This window comes from Urtica dioica, chromosome 8 (genome assembly GCF_054948205.1).
Source record: "Urtica dioica subsp. dioica isolate 48M chromosome 8, U.dioica_male_clone48M_v1_H2, whole genome shotgun sequence".
Classification (NCBI taxonomy): domain Eukaryota; kingdom Viridiplantae; phylum Streptophyta; class Magnoliopsida; order Rosales; family Urticaceae; genus Urtica; species Urtica dioica.
The window spans coordinates 22,999,447-23,018,424 of NC_142763.1; the positions used below are offsets into that span (position 1 = coordinate 22,999,447).

General features: G+C 39.7%; 1 protein-coding gene and 1 long non-coding RNA gene across 2 annotated transcripts; both read left to right on the top strand.

Moving 5' to 3' along the window:
* The first annotated feature begins 1,846 nt into the window (after nucleotides 1-1,846).
* Nucleotides 1,847-2,289, top strand: LOC149388583 (uncharacterized). The gene is made up of 2 exons (XR_016300805.1): nucleotides 1,847-1,995; nucleotides 2,085-2,289. It is a non-coding gene; the product is annotated as an uncharacterized LOC149388583 (long non-coding RNA).
* A 6,559-nt stretch (nucleotides 2,290-8,848) lies between these two features.
* LOC149388584 (protein DETOXIFICATION 14-like) lies at nucleotides 8,849-18,328 on the top strand. Its single transcript, XM_089622466.1, has 7 exons — nucleotides 8,849-9,049; nucleotides 9,113-9,289; nucleotides 15,677-16,221; nucleotides 16,569-16,655; nucleotides 17,093-17,149; nucleotides 17,556-18,000; nucleotides 18,239-18,328. The coding sequence occupies exons 1-7, from the start codon at nucleotides 8,849-8,851 to the stop codon at nucleotides 18,326-18,328; spliced, it is 1,602 nt and encodes a 533-aa protein (XP_089478592.1).
* Nucleotides 18,329-18,978: the final 650 nt, after the last annotated feature.

Below are 18,978 nucleotides of genomic sequence, written 5' to 3' on the forward strand. Positions count from 1 at the left end.
ATAAAAAGGTAATATTTTGATTTCTTAAATAATTTTTATTATAAACCGTTCTAGATGTTTTTTCTCTTATAATCTCCGTGTTATATAGGGTTCTTGTTGATTTCAAGCTCGAGCATCAAAACGCCAATAGTAACGGGCAATCAACGTACATCAAGGCTTGGGACGCTCCGAGACAAACGGGAAACACGGAATGCGGGTATTTTGTCATTTCTTATATGCGTGATATAGTCGTAGGAGGTGTAGGAAAATTAGAAAATAAGAAATCCTATACAAAAGAGGATTTAGAGAGAGTTAGGGAAGAATGGGTAACTTATGTACAAACATTTATTAACTGTGACGATTAGCTAGTTTTTTCGAAGATATATATATTAGATTTTGAATGTTTTAAAGATGAGGATATTTGAGATGAATGTATATATTAGATATTTTTTGTATTGAAGATTATTTTCAGGTGCTAGTATCGTGTAAAAAACAAATTGTGGATTGAAAATAAATGATTCTCGCCGCGGCGAACTATACTTCTCGCCGCGGCGAGACAAGATACCGAGAGCAAGCAAATTAGATATCTTAGTCTCGCCGCGGCGAGATTTTTTCTTCGCCGCGGCGAGTTTTTTAAAAAAAATTCATCGCCTTCCTACAACGCTTTATATCCGTTGTAGAATCATCTCGCCGCGGCAAAGATTTGACTTCGCCGCGGCGAATTTCTTGCCGCGGCGAAGTATATTTTTCGCCGCGGCGACGTGCTTCTACAACGGATTGAATATCCGTTGTAGAATGTTCTCGCCGCGGCTCGGAACGTACCTCGCCGCGGCAAATAACTCGCCGCGGCGACGTATAATTCTAGCCGCGGCGAGGTCCTTCTACAACGGAAAATCAATCCATTGTAGAAGCAGGTCGCCGCGGCGAAAAATATACGTCGCCGCGGCGACATGTGTGAAAATATTTTAAAATTACACAATGGAATTAGACCGTTGTAGAAGCTTCTACAACGCTTAAGATTCCGTTGTAGAAGCGTAGTTTCTACAACGGATAATTAAGCGTTGTAGAAAGCTGTTGGATTCTACAACGGATTTTTAAGCGTTGTAGAAGCTTCTACAACGCAGGATTCTACAACGCTTAAGAAGCGTTGTAGAATCATTCTACAACGTTTTTTAAGCGTTGTAGAATCCTATTTTTGTAGTAGTGTTATGTAACTATGTATTTATCCTAATTTGTTTTATTGTTCTTAATATATCCACTCATTTCTTCCTCCTTCTTACGGCTATACACTTTATCCTACTATACTAAAACGGAACCTTATATTACTGTAGACTCTACAATAATCAGTCTCTTATTTAAACTATTCCACTTTAAATCACCTAACTAAAATTATTATATCTTTAATTTTAATATAACTTCATGTGTATTCGACACCTGTGTAATACATGCAAAAAAAAAAAAAAAACAAAAACAAAAAAAAAACAAAAACTAACAAAAAAAAACTAATTGAGATCAATGCGCCACCTATTTTTGTTTGTTTGTTCAATTTGACTATAAATTGCACACGATAAACTTAATGTTATTGAAATCAATGTTCCACTTGTTTTTCTTATTCAGTTTGACCTAAACTAATCTCATTATTAGTCTAAGGCTTATAAGTAATATAATTACTACATCCTGTTGTTATTTTGCTGTCTCATTTTTTTTCCTTTGCACATATTTCTTTGTATGACACGTCGCATTGCATGCATTTGGAGATTACCCTTGGCGACTAAAAAAAAATCATTCATGTACTACACGTCTCTTTAGTTTCACTTATATATACTTCACTTTGTGCAAATATTTTTGTAGCAACTAACATAAAAAAAATTATCAGGTAACAATGTCTCGTAAATTATTTATTAGACGTTTATCTCACATATTTCTCTCTCTTTTTATTGAAGGAACATACTCGGAAAAACTCAATTACTTCTATAATCTTTGCACAGTGTTCTTTCTAATAACAGGAGTCATCAGGTCCAATTTTGTTTCATGTACTTTCTATCTACACGTTGATATTGTGACGCATATTAATTTTGCTAAAATATTTTCTCTTATCATTGCAGGTGGCCTAACAAACAATACAAATCACGTAAGTTATTTGTTATGCATTTCTATAATATTTCACTCTTTTTTTTTAACTTCAACATTTTAATGAGTACAAAATTCTTATAAATGCTTTTTTTTATTAACTTATTCAACCATTTGTTTGTTCCTTATTAAATTCAGCACTAGATTTTGTGTTTTAATACATATTTTATTTTGTTACGACTTAGAAAATTTTACGCGTGGTTTCTTGAATTAAATAGTATAATAAATTAGAGGTGTATAAAAATTAATCGAAAATCGATTAAACCGATAACTGAACCGATCCGAAACCGAAATTTTGTGTCACGTCATCAAACCGAAAATTCAGTTCGGTTAACCAATCCGATTTATGAAACTGGATCAGTTATCGGTTTTGAATATCCGAAAATTCGATTATCGGTTATTTAACCAACTATTTTTTATTTATTTTTATTATAAAACGGATAACAGATTTTGAAACCGGATAACCGATTTGAACCGGATAACCAGCTATGAAACTGGATAACCAATTTTGAATTTTATTAGCCAATTTTTTATTTTTATTTTAAATTGGTACAAAATTATAGGAAAATAAATTGGTTTGAACCGGATAACTTGTTATGAAACCGGTTAACAGATTATTTGGTTAACCAGTTTCAAAATTGGATAACCGTTTTTCAAAACCGGTTTTCAAATTGGATATCGGTTTGCATAATTCGGTTAACCAAAAATTCGGATAATCGAATTTCGGGTTTGGACCAATCCGGTCTGGTTATTGGTCCAAAAATTTGAATATCGAAAATTTGGTTTCGATTCGTTAAACGGGTCATTTGGCCCGAACCGAGCCAAATCTATTTCAACCCTATAATAAACACAACAACTGACATAAAATATGCGCCATTTACTTAGTGAACGATTGTGTAATTATTTTTAAAAAATAATACCTACTCAAGTAACGTATTTGGTAATCATTATTTCGTACAAAATATTTATTAAACAAGTTTATTATATGATAAAAGTAAGTAAACAAAATATTGATTAAACAAGTTTATTATATGGTGAGAGATTACATGTTCACTTGGGAAACGCATACGAATTTTTTTTGTTTAATATTTTAGTTCTAGCTTCTTTTTTTTTTATTTTTTTTCTTTCTGACGGTGGTTCTAGTATTTATACTAAACAACAAGAAGAAGATTCCATCAGCTTTTTTTTTTTAATAAATTTCCTTATCACATTAACTTATTTATATACCTTTATTAATTTCTTTTTTTTTTACTAAAAATTCAATGCGTGGGATGGGAGAGACCAAGTCCAACAGAAAAGACAAGAGATGTCGTTAGTTACGGAAAAATTCAATGCGTGGAACGGATTTAATGATATCTATCCATTTACCTCATTGAACACACACAAAACAAACAAACAAAAACATGGCTCTGATTTTCGAGACTCATGAGAGAGCACTTCTTTTTCTAACATTTTATAAATAAATGAAAAAGAAAAAAGCAACTCGGTGGTTGCGCGAGCGTGTGACGAATTTCTCATCATTCCTATCTTGTTAAGATGTCAAGTAAAAAAGAAAAATAAGCAAGAACCTACATGAATGTCTGTCTATATTCATTTTGAGCTTAAAAACATCACCCATTAAATGTATCTTGTTAGGTTGACTGGGTAAAAAGAAATCTAGCAAGAACCTAGCCCAATTTCTGTCTATATTCCCTTTGAACCTCAATTAAAATATATCACAATAATTATATATATTCTACAATCCTAAACATTTAGACAGAGAAGAAAACAATCCCTACACTACCGGTGCTACAAAGCCTATAAATAACGGTCAAGAAGAGAAACATTTCATATAACCGATGTGAAGTACACTACGGTGGACGAGTATCTCGATCGCTTTGTCTGAGCTTCTTTTCTGCATATCAATGTTATCTGTTATGTAATAAGATTGTCAAAGTGTGCCAAGTTCATCATAATATTATCTGTCCTGCTTTTTATGAAGTCCCCACTTTTTTTTTCCTGCATATTAATCATATGGAAATGTGCGTAGTGTGAGTAGGACTAATCTCATGGCAATTGACACAATTGTGTCTGTTATACCGTCTTTTTTCTTATGGTAAAAACGACGCCTAAATTGCAAAAATGACTTTACAATATAAAAGGACAAATTAGTCAAAGGCTAAAAATACGCATGACTAAAACCAAGCGAATTTTCAACAAGCGACAAGCGAATTTGGGACAAGCGACAAGCGAATTTGAGACAAGCGACAAGCGAATTTGCGACAAGCGACAAGCGGATTTGCGACAAGCGACAAGCGGATTTGCGACAAGCGACAAGCGAATTTGGGACAAGCGACAAGCGAATTTTCAACAAGCGACAAGCGAATTTGTAACACGCGACAAGCGAATTTGAGACAAGCGACAAGCGAATTTGAGACAAGCGACAAGCGGATTTGCGACAAGCGACAAGCGAATTTGCGACAAGCGGCATGCTTTCCCTATAAATAGCTCACTCACACAAATCAAAATTCAATTCACTCTCAACTCAGAATTCACTCTCAACTCAGAATCCTCTGAACTCAGAATTCATTGACAACTCAGAATCCTCTGAACTCAGAATTCACTCTCAACTCAGAATCCTCTGAACTCAGAATCCTCTCAACTCTCATTTTTCTCTCAACCCCAGAATTCTCTCAACCCCAGAATTCTCTCGGCCAAATACTCTCCCAACTTCAAAATTATCCCGGATCATCAACAAAGACTGAGAGCCACCTCTCGACGGGAGGAAGAAATGGTGGAAGAAGTGAAAGCTTTGAGCTGTATTAGTGGGCCAATGGTGGTCATGTGCCGAGACTCCGATTTTATGAGTATTTATACCCCTTATGGTAAGGGTTTATTGTGATTTTCCGTGAAAGAAACCGATAGATTTCAAAATAAAAAATGATACCTCACATCAAGTCACTATTCCAAATCCATGATTATGATGTTCTGAATCTAGAAAAAACCAACCCAACAAAAAATTCTCAATTTGAAGCCTAGTCCTCAATAGTCACGGCAAAAGAGTAGAACGGTACTAGTGAAGTCAGGAAGAATAAATAAGAAAATACCAAATTACAATAAAATAAGGTATTAAACATAGAACACCACGCCAAAATAAGAATATATGACACAAATAAACACTTTTTTATTTTTTTTTCTTTTCTTCTTTTTTTTCAGATTTTTTTTTCTTTTTTTTTTCGGTACATAACAATAAGATTAAAAATAAATAATCACCGGCGTGGTGTTTAATGGATTATAAAACACGTAGAGACTAGTCGGAGAACATGTCATAAAATAGAAAAAATACACTCATGTCACTCAAAAGTTGCTAAAGTCAATGAGGTTCTTTGTGGGATTTTCAAATCATCGGCTCGGCTTTTTCTGACTAAGTATCGAGAATGGATAGTGTTTGGCCTTTTGTGAGTGGGTTCTAAAAGATAAACAATTATGGGTTGGCATTTTTTGGCTTGACGGGCTATACCTAATGCCTAAATCATCCTCGCTAGATCAATGTGCACTTAATTTCGCTTCGATTAGAGATCGGAGAGGGTTCTAGTGTGTTCGGTGTTCTCTTTCAAACGATCGGCTAGACTACTCCTCAAAGTTTCTTAAGCTTCGAGACATGCATTATTTGGGTCTAGTATGGCAACACAAACTCAACAAGCTTCTTTCACAAAAGGTAGTTCATGGGTTGGATTCCAAACTCTAAGGCTTAAGATTATCAACATCCTTGGCAAACACATATGAATCAATCAAAGCAAGCAAGCACTTAGTTCTACCTAACACACAAAACAAATCTAAAAGCAAACAACCAAAAGTTCCCGCAAGTCAAGAAAAAAATTCCCCCCAAACTTAGGATGCTACATTGTCCTCAATATAGACTTGAAAAACGAGGAGAAAGGACTTACCTTGCGGGGGTGGTGATCGCCCCTACTCGCGACCTTTTTACTTAACATGGAGGATCTTCTTTTTCCTCATCTTCCAATTTCGCTCGGGAGGCCTCTTCCATTGATTGACCCATGTAGTAATAAGCGTGATAGCATTATGGTTCTCCGAGCGTGGATAACTCGGCGGCTGTGGAGGCGTCGGATCGCGCTTTTTCTTTCTCCATGGAGGCGGTGATGGGCTCCTCTTTTTCCTCCACGACGGTGTCTTCCTTTGTCTCCAAGGAGGTGGTGGAGGTGGACGAATGGAGTCGATGGAGATCGCCACGGATTTGTTCATGCTTGGCGGAATAAGGCACATGGGTTGGCCCTCATTTGTGGTAGTTTCTCCACATTTTCTTGCCACCGAAATTGACAAGCGCCGAGGAACTTGCAGATTCCAAGGAAGATCTCCTTGAGGGAGCTTGAAGCTTATGGCATGAAGGACGGGGAGACCATGCTTCTCAAGTGTTGGTGATGAAGTCACAACGCCAAGGAGATGTTGTGGGCATTTCTCCTTTGTGGGAGATAGGATTGTCGTGGTGAAGTGGGCAGTGGGTTTGTCGGTGAAGGATCCGCCTCGCTCTTCGTCTTCACCTAGCGCGTCCATCTCCTCATCCTCGTCTTCCTCGAAGGCAACCATGAGGCTTTTCTTCTCCACGAAGCTTGATATGGCTTCCTCTTGTTGAGCAATGAAGGCCTCTTGGCTTGCAATGAAAGCCTCTTGCCTATTTGAGAGCGCGGACATCCAATCAATCCCGGCTTGCAACAACGCTCTAACTTTGGAGTTGTCGTCTTGAGGAGGAGGGGAGTAGTGAGGGTAGTTATATGAGTAATTGTGTTGACTATCCCACTCCTCCATGTAGTGGTACTCCGAGGATTGGTCTTGGAGCTCATATTGTTGAGACGGTGGGGCGTAGTATTGTTGATGATATTGTGGCGCTCCCCACGTGTTGCACGGTTGATCATCACATGGCTCCGTGTAGTGGTGATCATTCTCCGGCGTTCGGTACGTCGGCCAATTGTAATTCATCGTTGGTTTTCGGAATGGCCCATGAAATAAGAGAACGAACACACGTTAGACAAAAAAAAAGTTCAAATAAAAACTTATGAAATGAATCCCAATTTAAAACTAATCCCCGGCAACGGCGCCAAAAACTTGTTGCGAATTTTCTCGCACACGCAAGTGCACGTGGTCGCAATAGTAATAAATCATAAGAACGAGTCGATCCCACGAGGACTAGCTAAATTGAAGATTCAAGATTCACAAGTTTGAATGAGAAACCAAAAATAATGATAGAAGGTTTGTCACAAAATTATCTAGCAAGTAAATAAAATAAACAACAAAACAAAAGAACGGTTTTACAATTATGAAGACGGAGGACTATGGTTTCACGAGTTCAATCTACGGTTCGGATTCACGGAAATTACGCACGATTATTGTTGTTCATATATTACTACTCGTACTCACGCTAATCGTATCACTAAATCTCTCTCGAGCATCTAGCAACCTAAACTCAATGCCGGAGTTTTATCTCTCGATCTCAACTCCTAAAAAGCACGGCAAGCATTCACAACAAGAGTACACACACGAGTCTAAAACAGCCTAGCTATCTCTAGCCTAGGAATGTATTTTAGTAATCCAAAACAAAAGCACAACAATCTAATCTTTCTCAAGCATTAGAATTGAACATAAAACATGCATAAGGTAGCTAATCTCATACAAGGCATTAAACATGGAATTGAACTAAGCAACATGACAAGAGCAACAACAATAAAATCAATCTATTTAGGAATCCATAACCGTCAAGAACTCGCTACACCATAGCCCTATGGAGGCTTAGTTCATGGTGATACAAAGAACAAAGAAAACATAAATCAAGAACAATGAAACCAACATAATCTTCATAAATAAATGGAGTTCAAGAGATAGAGGAAGAGGATAAAACTATGGTGGTGGTGGCTGGACGAATTCCGGTGAGATGGCACTCCGATCTCCTTCTTCTCCAAAGCAAAACCAAGAGAAACTCTTAGGAAAAAATGAAGAACAAAGAAAAGCTCTCTCTCACATGAGATGAGATGAGATCCCCCAAACCCTCGCATGCTTTAGTATGATTGTATTTGTTTTTTTAAGGATGAATGGGGTCATTTTCGGAGCCATCTGGACCTTTCATTTTGATCCAATGGCCAAAATCCGCTCAGAAACGCAACATTGGAAAAAGCTGATTTCGGGACCGCGCGGCGCGCACTTTTTTCTGCGCTGCGCGCAGATCATTTTTTCAGCTTCGCGCGGTTCGCGCGTACGACTCTGGAGGCAAAAACGACGAAATTTTCGTCCGCGCGCCACGCGCTTCCGGTTCGCTGCACACCGTTTTTTAAACGGTCGTAACTCCTAGCTCCGATGTCCGATTTCTGAAAATAAACATGCGTTGGAAAGCTAAGAGGGAGCTCTATCCAATTCTGGAAGTGGATCATCCAGAATCATCATTTAAAAATCCCAAAATCCTGCCGAAGAGGACGTCGTTCCTTGTTTCGCTCCAAGTTGTCCAAATGTGTATGAATCTCCTTGAAATTGTTCGGAATCGTCACATGATGCGCTAATAACCTCCTCAAGACCCAATTGACCTTCTAAACCTGAAAATCACTCACAAACATACAAAAACTATCAAAAACACTTGAGGACTCGTTAGTTTTTAGTCTGGGAAATAGGAGTTTTACGCGTAATAAACGCACCTATCACTCGCGCGGTGACTGGCGAGTCTCCCACCTCTGGACACAGAGAAGGACACCGAGACGCTATGAACCCAACCTTCGACAAGCTGGAACCCGCCGAGGACTCACCGGCTGATCTGCGTCGCCAACAACAGACACGCTCAAGAAAAATTAAGAAGAAAAGAGAAGAAGATTTCATCTTTATTCTCCACTTGGCGGAGAATAACGCTGCCCACTGGTTCGTTCTTGTCACACCTTCACGAAACATTCCTCGCCGGAGCTCAACCGTAAAGCTCCTTCGCTGCTGGTCCGTAACGCCATCTACAGAGACTCAGTTCGTGACGGTGTAGAAAAAGGTCTTCACCTTCTTCTTCTCCGACGAACCCACTTGGAGCAGAGACGCCGTAGACCACGGAGCCGCCAAAGATTCCCACGCAGAAGACACCGCCGAAGGTCTCCGTGCCGCTAACCCTTACGAAAACCTGATTGAGGCCGCGAGCCCAAATTCATGCCGAAGACGCGACCTTGTGCCAGAGATTCATCTACCGCCGACCTCGTCGCCTAGGATTCCCGCACCGAGATTCTGGTCCATGGCTAACTACTCGTGCGCCGACTCACACGCAACGAGAGCCCAACAAAAGAAAATAAACGCATATATACCTATACAGATTATGTGTGAAAATGTATAGAAACATATATAAAAAAATGTATATATATATAGAGAAAGATATATATATATATATATATATATATATAAACATAATACATATATATAAATATAAACATAGAATAAATATATTAAAAGAAATAAGATCCGTTGACCACCGCATCAAGTCGTTCCGCATGACATCCCGCCGACGACCAGGACCACGCACCTTCTATCAAAGTGATGCGATGCACCGCTCGGCAAAGCAATAAGTCATGCTTGACAAGACGGCGTCCTAGACAGACCCGCTTAACAGACCACTCGATGGGACACGCGTGACATGACGAAGTCCCACGACGAGATGATAAAACTCCCACGACGTGAAACTACCCCCGACGGAGCCCCTCGGCAAAACGGAGAGTCCGGCCGACGAGATGAAGTCCTTGACGACCCCTCGGCTAGAAGACGAGGCCGGCACAACAAAATAATTAACGTCCCAACGGACCCTTCCGCAAAACGAAGAGAGCTCGCGGCGTCGAGACCTCTCACAAAAAAAAATATAAGAGAGCTCGCGGAGTCGAGACCTCTCACAAAAAATATGGGGAGCTCGCGGAGTCGAGACCTCTCTAAAAATGAAAAAAAAAATAGAGAGCTCGCGGCGTCGAGACCTCTCACAAAAAATAGAGAGCTCGCGGCATCGAGACCTCTCACAAAAAAAATAGAGAGCTCGCGGAGTCGAGACCTCTCACAAAAAAAAAATAGAGAGCTCGCGGCGTCGAAACCTCTCACAAAAAAAAATAAGAGCTAGCAGAGTCGAGACCTCTCACAAAAAATATGGAGAGCTCGCGGAGTCGAGACCTCTCACAAAAAAAAATAGAGAGCTCGCGGCGTCGAGACCTCTCACAAAAAATAGAGAGCTCGCGGAGTCGAGACCTCTCACAAAAAAAATATAGAGCTCGCGGCGTCGAGACCTCTCACACAAAAAAATAGAGAGCTCGCGGCGTCGAGACCTCTCACAAAAAAAATAGAGAGCTCGCGGCGTCGAGACCTCTCACAAAAAAAATAGAGAGCTCGCGGCGTCGAGACCTCTCACAAAAAAAAATAGAGAGCTCGCGGAGTCGAGACCTATCACAAAAAAAAATAGAGAGCTCGCGGCGTCGAGACCTCTCACAAAAAAAATAGAGAGCTCACGCAGTCGAGACCTCTCACAAAAAAAAATAGAGAGCTCGCGCAGTCGAGACCTCTCACAAAAAAAAATAGAGAGCTCGCGCAGTCGAGACCTCTCACAAAAAAAAATAGAGAGCTCGCGCAGTCGAGACCTATCACAAAAAAAAAATAGAGAGCTCGCGCAGTCGAGACCTCTCACAAAAAAAAATAGAGAGCTCGCGGCGTCGAGACCTCTCACAAAAAAAAATAGAGACCTCGCGGCGTCGAGACCTCTCACAAAAAAATAGAGAGCTCGCGGAGTTAAGACCTCTCACAAAAAAAATAGAGAGCTCGCGGCGTCGAGACCTCTCACACAAAAAAATAGAGAGCTCGCGGCGTCGAGACCTCTCACAAAAAAAATAGAGAGCTCGCGGAGTCGAGACCTCTCACAAAAAAAAATAGAGAGCTCGCGGCGTCGAAACCTCTCACAAAAAAAAATAAGAGAGCTCGCGGAGTCGAGACCTCTCACAAAAAATATGGAGAGCTCGCGGAGTCGAGACCTCTCACAAAAAAAAATAGAGAGCTCGCGGCGTCGAGACCTCTCACAAAAAAATAGAGAGCTCGCGGAGTCGAGACCTCTCACAAAAAAAATATAGAGCTCGCGGCGTCGAGACCTCTCACACAAAAAAATAGAGAGCTCGCGGCGTCGAGACCTCTAAGAAAAAAAAATAGAGAGCTCGCGGCGTCGAGACCTCTCACAAAAAAAATATAGAGAGCTCGCGGCGTCGAGACCGCTCACAAAAAAAAAATAGGAGAGCTCGCGGAGTCGAGACCTCTCACACAAAAAAATAGAGAGCTCGCGGCGTCGAGACCTCTCACACAAAAAAATAGAGAGCTCGCGGCGTCGAGATCTTTCACACAAAAAAAATAGAGAGCTCGCGACGTCGAGACCTCTCACAAAAAAAAAATAGAGAGCTCGCGGCGTCGAGACCTCTCACAAAAAAAATATAGAGAGCTCGCGGCATTGAGACCGCTCACAAAAAAAAAATAGGAGAGCTCGCGGAGTCGAGACCTCTCACAAAAAATATTGAGAGCTCGCGGAGTCAAGAACTCTCTAAAAAAAATAAAATAATAATAATAAAACAAAACAAAAAAAAGAGAGTGCCGACAAGACTACAAAGTTTCCCGCACGACAAGTCGCACGCGAAACTGGGGGGTTGATGATGAACAGGGACTAGAGACGTCAAAAACGTCCAACCCGACAACAAGGAAGGCGGCGAGGCGCCCTCCGGGGCACTCACGCGGGTCAGAGACGTCAAGTACGTCCAACCCAACAGCGAGGAAGGCGGCGAGGCGCCCTCCGGGGCACTCACGCGGGTCAGAGACGTCAAGTACGTCCAACCCAACAAAGAGGAATGCGGCGAGGCGTCCTACGGGACACTCACGCGGGTCAGAGACATCAAAGATGTCCGGTCCAACAGCGAGGAAGGCGGCGAGGCGCCCACAAGGCACTCACGCGAATAGGGACTCGAGACATCAAAGATGTCCGGCCCAACAGCGAGGAAGGCGGCGAGGCACCCACGAGGCACTCACGCGAACAGGGACTCGAGACATCAAACATGTCCGGTCCAACAGCGAGGAAGGCGGCGAGGCGCCCACGAGGCACTCACGCGAACAGGGACTCGAGACATCAAAGATGTCCGGCCCAACAGCGAGGAAGGCGGCGAGGCGCCCACGAGGCGCTCACGCGAACATGGACTCGAGACATCAAAGATGTCCGGCCCAACAGCGAGGAAGGCGGTGAGGCGCCCACGAGACGCTCACGCGAACAGGGACTCGAGACATCAAAGATGTCCGGCCCAACAGCGAGGAAGGCGGCGAGGCGCCCACGAGGCAGTCACGCGAGCAGGGACTCGAGACATCAACGATGTCCGGCCCAACAGCGAGGAAGGAGGCAAGGCGCCCCTAAAGTCAAAGACATCAAAGCAAGCAAGATATTCAACACAGTATAACATTCAAAGACGAAGATCGAAGATAACTCTCATTCCACCATTTGACACCACAAAAGAGAGTCAAAACAAGATCTAACTAGGTGCACAACCGACCACACCGTCTCCGAAATCATCATCTAACTATGCGCACAAAAACCGCGCTACACCAAAAAAAAAAATAGAGAGCTCGCGGAGTCGAGACTTCTCAAAAAAAAAAAAAAAAAAAAAAGAGCTCGCGGCGTCGAGACCTCTCACAAAAAAAATAGAGAGCTCGCGGAGTCGAGACCTCTCACAAAAATATGGAGAGCTCGCGGAGTCGAGACCTCAACAAAAAAAAAGGAAAAAAAAAGGAGGCTACAAGACTACAAAGTTTCCCGCACGACAAGTCGCACGCAAAACTGGGGGGTTAATGTTATACCGTCTTTTTTCTTATGGTAAAAACGACGCCTAAATTGCAAAAATGACGTTACAATATAAAAGGACAAATTAGTCAAAGGCTAAAAATACGCATGACTAAAACCAAGCGAATTTTCAACAAGCGACAAGCAAATTTGGGACAAGCGACAAGCGAATTTGAGACAAACGACAAGCGGATTTGCGACAAGCGACAAGCGAACAAGCGATAAGCGACAAGCGAATTTGGGACAAGCGACAAGCGAATTTTCAACAAGCGACAAGCGAATTTGTAACACGCGACAAGCGAATTTGAGACAAGCGACAAGCGAATTTGAGACAAGCGACAATCGGATTTGCGACAAGCGACAAGCGAATTTGCGACAAGCGGCATGCTTTCCCTATAAATAGCTCACTCACACAAATCAAAATTCAATTCACTCTCAACTCAGAATTCACTCTCAACTCAGAATCCTCTGAACTCAGAATCCTCTGAACTCAGAATTCATTGACAACTCAGAATCCTCTGAACTCAGAATTCACTCTCAACTCAGAATCCTCTGAACTCAGAATCCTCTCAACTCTCATTTTTCTCTCAACCCCAGAATTCTCTCGGCCAAATACTCTCCCAACTTCAAAATTATCGTGGATCATCAACAAAGACTGAGAGCCACCTCTCGACGGGAGGAAGAAATGGTGGAAGAAGTGAAAGCTTTGAGCTGTATTAGTGGGCCAATGGTGGTCATGTGCCGAGACTCCGATTTTATGAGTATTTATACCCCTTATGGTAAGGGTTTATTGTGATTTTCCGTGAAAGAAACCGATAGATTTCAAAATAAAAAATGATACCTCACATCAAGTCACTATTCCAAATCCATGATGTTGATGTTCTGAATCTAGAAAAAACCAACCCAACAAAAAATTCTCAATTTGAAGCCTAGTCCTCAATAGTCACGGCAAAAGAGTAGAACGGTACTAGTGAAGTCAGGAAGAATAAATAAGAAAATACCAAATTACAATAAAATAAGGTATTAAAGTTAAATTACAACAAAAAAACATTAAAATAAGGCTTTTTGGGCTTTTTGGCCTTTTGATTTAATATATTCAAATACCAAAGAAAAAAAAAGCACATAATTAATTATTTTTTTATAAGTTGGGGTGACGGGCCACTCCATGACTCATGTGGGTCCGCCCTTGCTAATATACATATATAACGGAAAAACAGTATCAAATAGTTCAATTTTAAATACAAAAATTTACCGATATAGGCCACATATAGATAAGCGTTTGAGTTTTAATCAGCGTTTTATAAATTTTCCGTAAATAGTAAAAAAAATTGTAAATATTTCGTAGATAGCCATATTTACTATAAAAATTAGGGAAAATAACACATTTATACCCTGTGTTTTAGTGAAATATCGAGTTTAACCCTCAGTTTTCAAAAATGTCGAGTTCATACCCTCTGTTTAACTAAAATGACGAGATTATACCATCTGTTTAACTAAAATGACGAAATTATACCCTGAAATAGACAACAGTGTCACGAATATTCTTTTTATTGAATTTTCATTGACGTTGACTATAATATTTATATATAAACACCAATTATCTTTATTCATTCGCGCCATATATGTAATTTATTTAAAAACTAAAAAATAAACAACAGTCTCTTAATCGTGAAAAATACAGAAAGATGCAAAGTGGTAAACATCGATAGTTGATAGTCATCAAAATCGCATATTCGAACCAGGATTTAGAGTTACAATTCGAACACGGAATGAAGTCATTTCTTATGAGGTATGAGTTTTATTATTTAATTTCAATTTAAGGCTATTTTTATTTCAAAATTGAGAATTTGAAAGTTAGGGTACTGATTTAGATTTGATTCGATTTTTCTTATATAAGAGTTAATATCAATGAAAGGGAGATTTGTGAGGTTGTTATTCATTTCAGGGTATAATTTCGTCATTTTAGTTAAACAAATGGTATAATTTCGTCATTTTAGTTAAACAGAGGGTATGAACTCGACATTTTTGAAAACCGAGGGTTAAACTCGACATTTCACTAAAACACAAGGTATAAATGTGTTATTTTCCCTAAAAATTACTCTGCGTTTTTGGTTATTTTGATAGCGTAAATAGATTTACGTGATTATTTACAAAAAATTAACGAAACGTTGGCTATTTCAAAAAATTTAACGTTTCATATGGCTAGATAACCACTAGACCCTTTTAATTATAGTTTAATTATTATGTGCTATAGCGAAGTATATATGCCATTAGTTTTAAAATCCTATAATCAATTTGAACAGAGACAATTAGTTATGAATAACCATTTTTAAAACTAATTAACTGATTTTTTAATTTTTATTCTAATTTGGAACAAAGTTATTTGAAAAGAACTTTGTTTGAACTGACACCGGTTATGAAACCGGATAATCGATATTTGGATAACCAGTTTCAGACCTTGATAACTGCTTTTTAAAATCGGTTTTCAAACTAGATATCGATTATTAAAATGAGGTTAACCAAAAATTTGTATAACTTTGATTTGGACCAATTCGATCCAGTTATTGGTCCAAAAATTTGAAAACCGAAAAATTTAATTTTGATTTCTAAAACGGGCCTAAACTAAATTGAACCAAACCGGTTTCAGCCATAAAAAAAATCCTTCATTTAAGTGAAACAAATGAAAAGAAAAAAAAAACTAAATTTTTGAAGATTATTTGACTTGGCAAGTATGGAATGGCTGGCGCGTTGGAGACTCTCTCCGGCCAAGCCTATGGTGCTAAGCAATACAAAAAGGTCGGAGCCCAAACAAACACAGCGATCGTAGCCCTTGCGTTTACGTGCCTCCATCTCTCTTTCCTTTGGATTTCTATGGGAAAAATATTGATTTGGATGGGACAAGATCCGTCAATATCCAAAGAAACCGGGAGATTCGCTCTCTTTCTTGTCCCCGCGCTCTTTGCCTACGCAGCCGTTCAACCCCTCGCGCGATACTTCCAATCGCAGAGCCTTATCGCTCCTTTGTTGGCGAGCGAGCTCGCCTCTATCTTGTGCCACATGGCGCTCTGTTGGACCCTCGTGTTTCAGTTCGGGCTAGGGCATCTTGGAGCGGCTGTGTCCATCGGTGTCTCTTATTGGCTCAACGTGACTTTGTTGTCTCTTTACATGCTATTCTCGCCCTCATGCGAGCCCACGCGGGCTCCACTTTCTTTCGAGGTTTTCTGTGGTTTCCGAGAGTTCTTGCGCTTCGCTGTTCCTTCTGCGGTGATGGCATGGTAACATACATTTTACCTTTTAAGTTAAATTAGCTCGTATAAGTTTACTATGTATTTATTTGAGTCTATTAGGTATATAGTCATATTTACAGTTTCGCATTGATATATAGTCAACGTTTCGTTAAGCTTAGATAAGTGGCAATGTCCATGTATATACATGTGTAAATTGACGTAAATACCTCACTATTTTATTTCGGTGAAAGGGTAAATCAGGAATGTCACGTCATTTTTATGGCTATTTATTTAAAATTTACGAAACGTTGACTGTATAGCAATCTCATATGTTTTAATTGGCTAATTTCCGAATTTTTTGTATTTATTTTCTTTTTTGATTTATATTTTGCAAGCCTTGAGTGGTGGTCATTTGAGCTTCTCATATTACTCTCCGGCTTTCTTCCTAATCCCGAGCTTGAGTCTTCAGTCATGTCAATATGGTATGCCATCGATCTATATATCTCGCTCTATATCTATATATTTATACACTACTACTATTTTGGGTTTGGACAATCGTTACAAACACATGCATAAATAATTCTTTTTCCCAAGGCTATTTCAATTTTGCATGTTAAAGACCTATATATTATATGTATGCATTTTAGGATGGAATACTTTGAGCATTAATGTAATTATTATGTTTGCATGCTTATATGGTTTGTATACGTTTCTCTGAGAGTATGTACGTACGCCGTTGAAATTCTGATTGTATTATCCTAATATTTATTCTCCGTACACTTTTATTGGTCATTTTGGGACTCACGAGTTTAATATCCTGTCAATAACTTGTAAACTATTATTACAAAAGATATCTCAACATTTATTTCTTTATGAATAATTGATATCTTATATTTGTCTTTCAATTTTTTTAAAACAGTTTATCAACGATCACTACCCTTTACACAATACCCGAAGGGCTTAGCGCGGCTGCAAGGTAATTGCGGTTAATTATTTGAGGCATACTCATCTTTATTCATCCTATCACGTAGCTCAATAAAAATTAAAAATTAAAAAACTATAATATATAAATTACCTTATATGTTTTGTTTGGTCTTTTTATCTATTCGACGTGGGACGTCCTTAACAATTGTTGCTATAGCATGGAGAATTAAACACGTGACCTTTTTATTTTTGGTGCTTGATTATTAATATAATATGATGCTGACTCTTTGAGCTCACTTAACATGAGTCAAATTCGACAAAGAGTAACTTGTGACCTTATAAATCTTGTTTGGCCTCTTAATATTTTTCTGACATCAGATTCTTATCATGTTTTTTTTTAACATGTTCAAACACTAGAGATTTATTTTATAAATTGTTTTAATTTGTTTTACGAATAGCACGAGAGTGGCAAATGAATTAGGAGGCGGTGACCCTCGAGCAGCTCGGCTCGTCGTGCAATCAGTCATGTCACTTGCGGTCTCACAGGCTCTCCTCGTGAGCTCGACTCTCTTTGTCGGCCGTAGCGTTTTGGGTCACCTTTTTAGCAATGACGAGGAAGTCGTGAAATACGTGACCTCAATGGCCGCTCTAATTTGCATTGGGGTCGTATTCGATAGTTTACAATGTGTCCTCTCGGGGATCGCCAGAGGATGTGGATGGCAAGATTTGGGAGCCTTTGTCAACCTTGGAGCCTACTATTTCGCCGGAATTCCCATTTCGGTCACACTCGGATTTTGGTTCGACTTCAGAGGAACAGGACTTTGGGTTGGGATTGTGCTTGGTTCATTTCTGCAATCACTTCTTCTTTCTCTAGTCATAATTTTCACAAATTGGGAAAATAAGGTTAGTCTTTCGCGGCGTTTAAGATATAATCTATATTTCTTAAATGATTTATATCGAATAGACCGGTTGATATTGTTAGTTATTGGCACACTAGTAATAAGCTATTTAAATATAAGAATACGTCGCAATTGGAACATTCAGGGCTTTGGGTTGAACATGGTATTTTAACATTCCATTCCCATGTTTTATTATTAATAGCTGTGGACTTTGACACGTGTAAGATATTGTAATGTTGCAGGCGACGATGGCTAGGAGGAGAATATTTCAAGGAAGATCTTTAGATGAAGATAACAGAGTGACGATTGCTCATCAACGTTCAAGCTTCTAAAGAGCTTAGTAAATTTATTATGCTCATATTAGTTTTATTTACATGTACTTGCACTTTGTCTAGGTTAGTAAAAACTGTTTTACTTGAAAAATAAATTTTTTAAAATTCCGCCGCTTAACGAAGCGTTAAACTTTTTCTTAAACCCTAGATCGTTTCCAACAGAAAGCCCATTCCAGTACACACTAATCGCGTCTTCATCATCCAAAAGAAAAGGAACGTGGGATAGCATGTCAGAGGTTCGATTATGGTACTCCTTTGCAGTCTCCCCATCTCTCATCTTCCATGACCTCAAAACATGACGATAACGCCTTCTTTCCATTTTCGCACGCCAGCCCTTATATTGGTGAAATTTCGTATAACCCCATCCTTCATGTACTCCCATCCAGCTCCGGGGTGATCCCTTAGCTTTCCTTGCCAATACTCCAATACCTTCCAGCGGACCTTTAGTTCTGCAAAGGATACTTGCAATCTCTCTGGAACTTGCAACACCTTAAAACGGATGTCTATGTTATTGCACCACTCTCGTGTGCCGACGATATCTGTCGTCACGCTGCTAAGAACCGGAGGATTTGTCTCTTAAGAATTTGATCATGAGGTCACCATCAGCAATGCGACTCTGGCTTTCCGCGTTCACGTGTTTTGTTACTTCA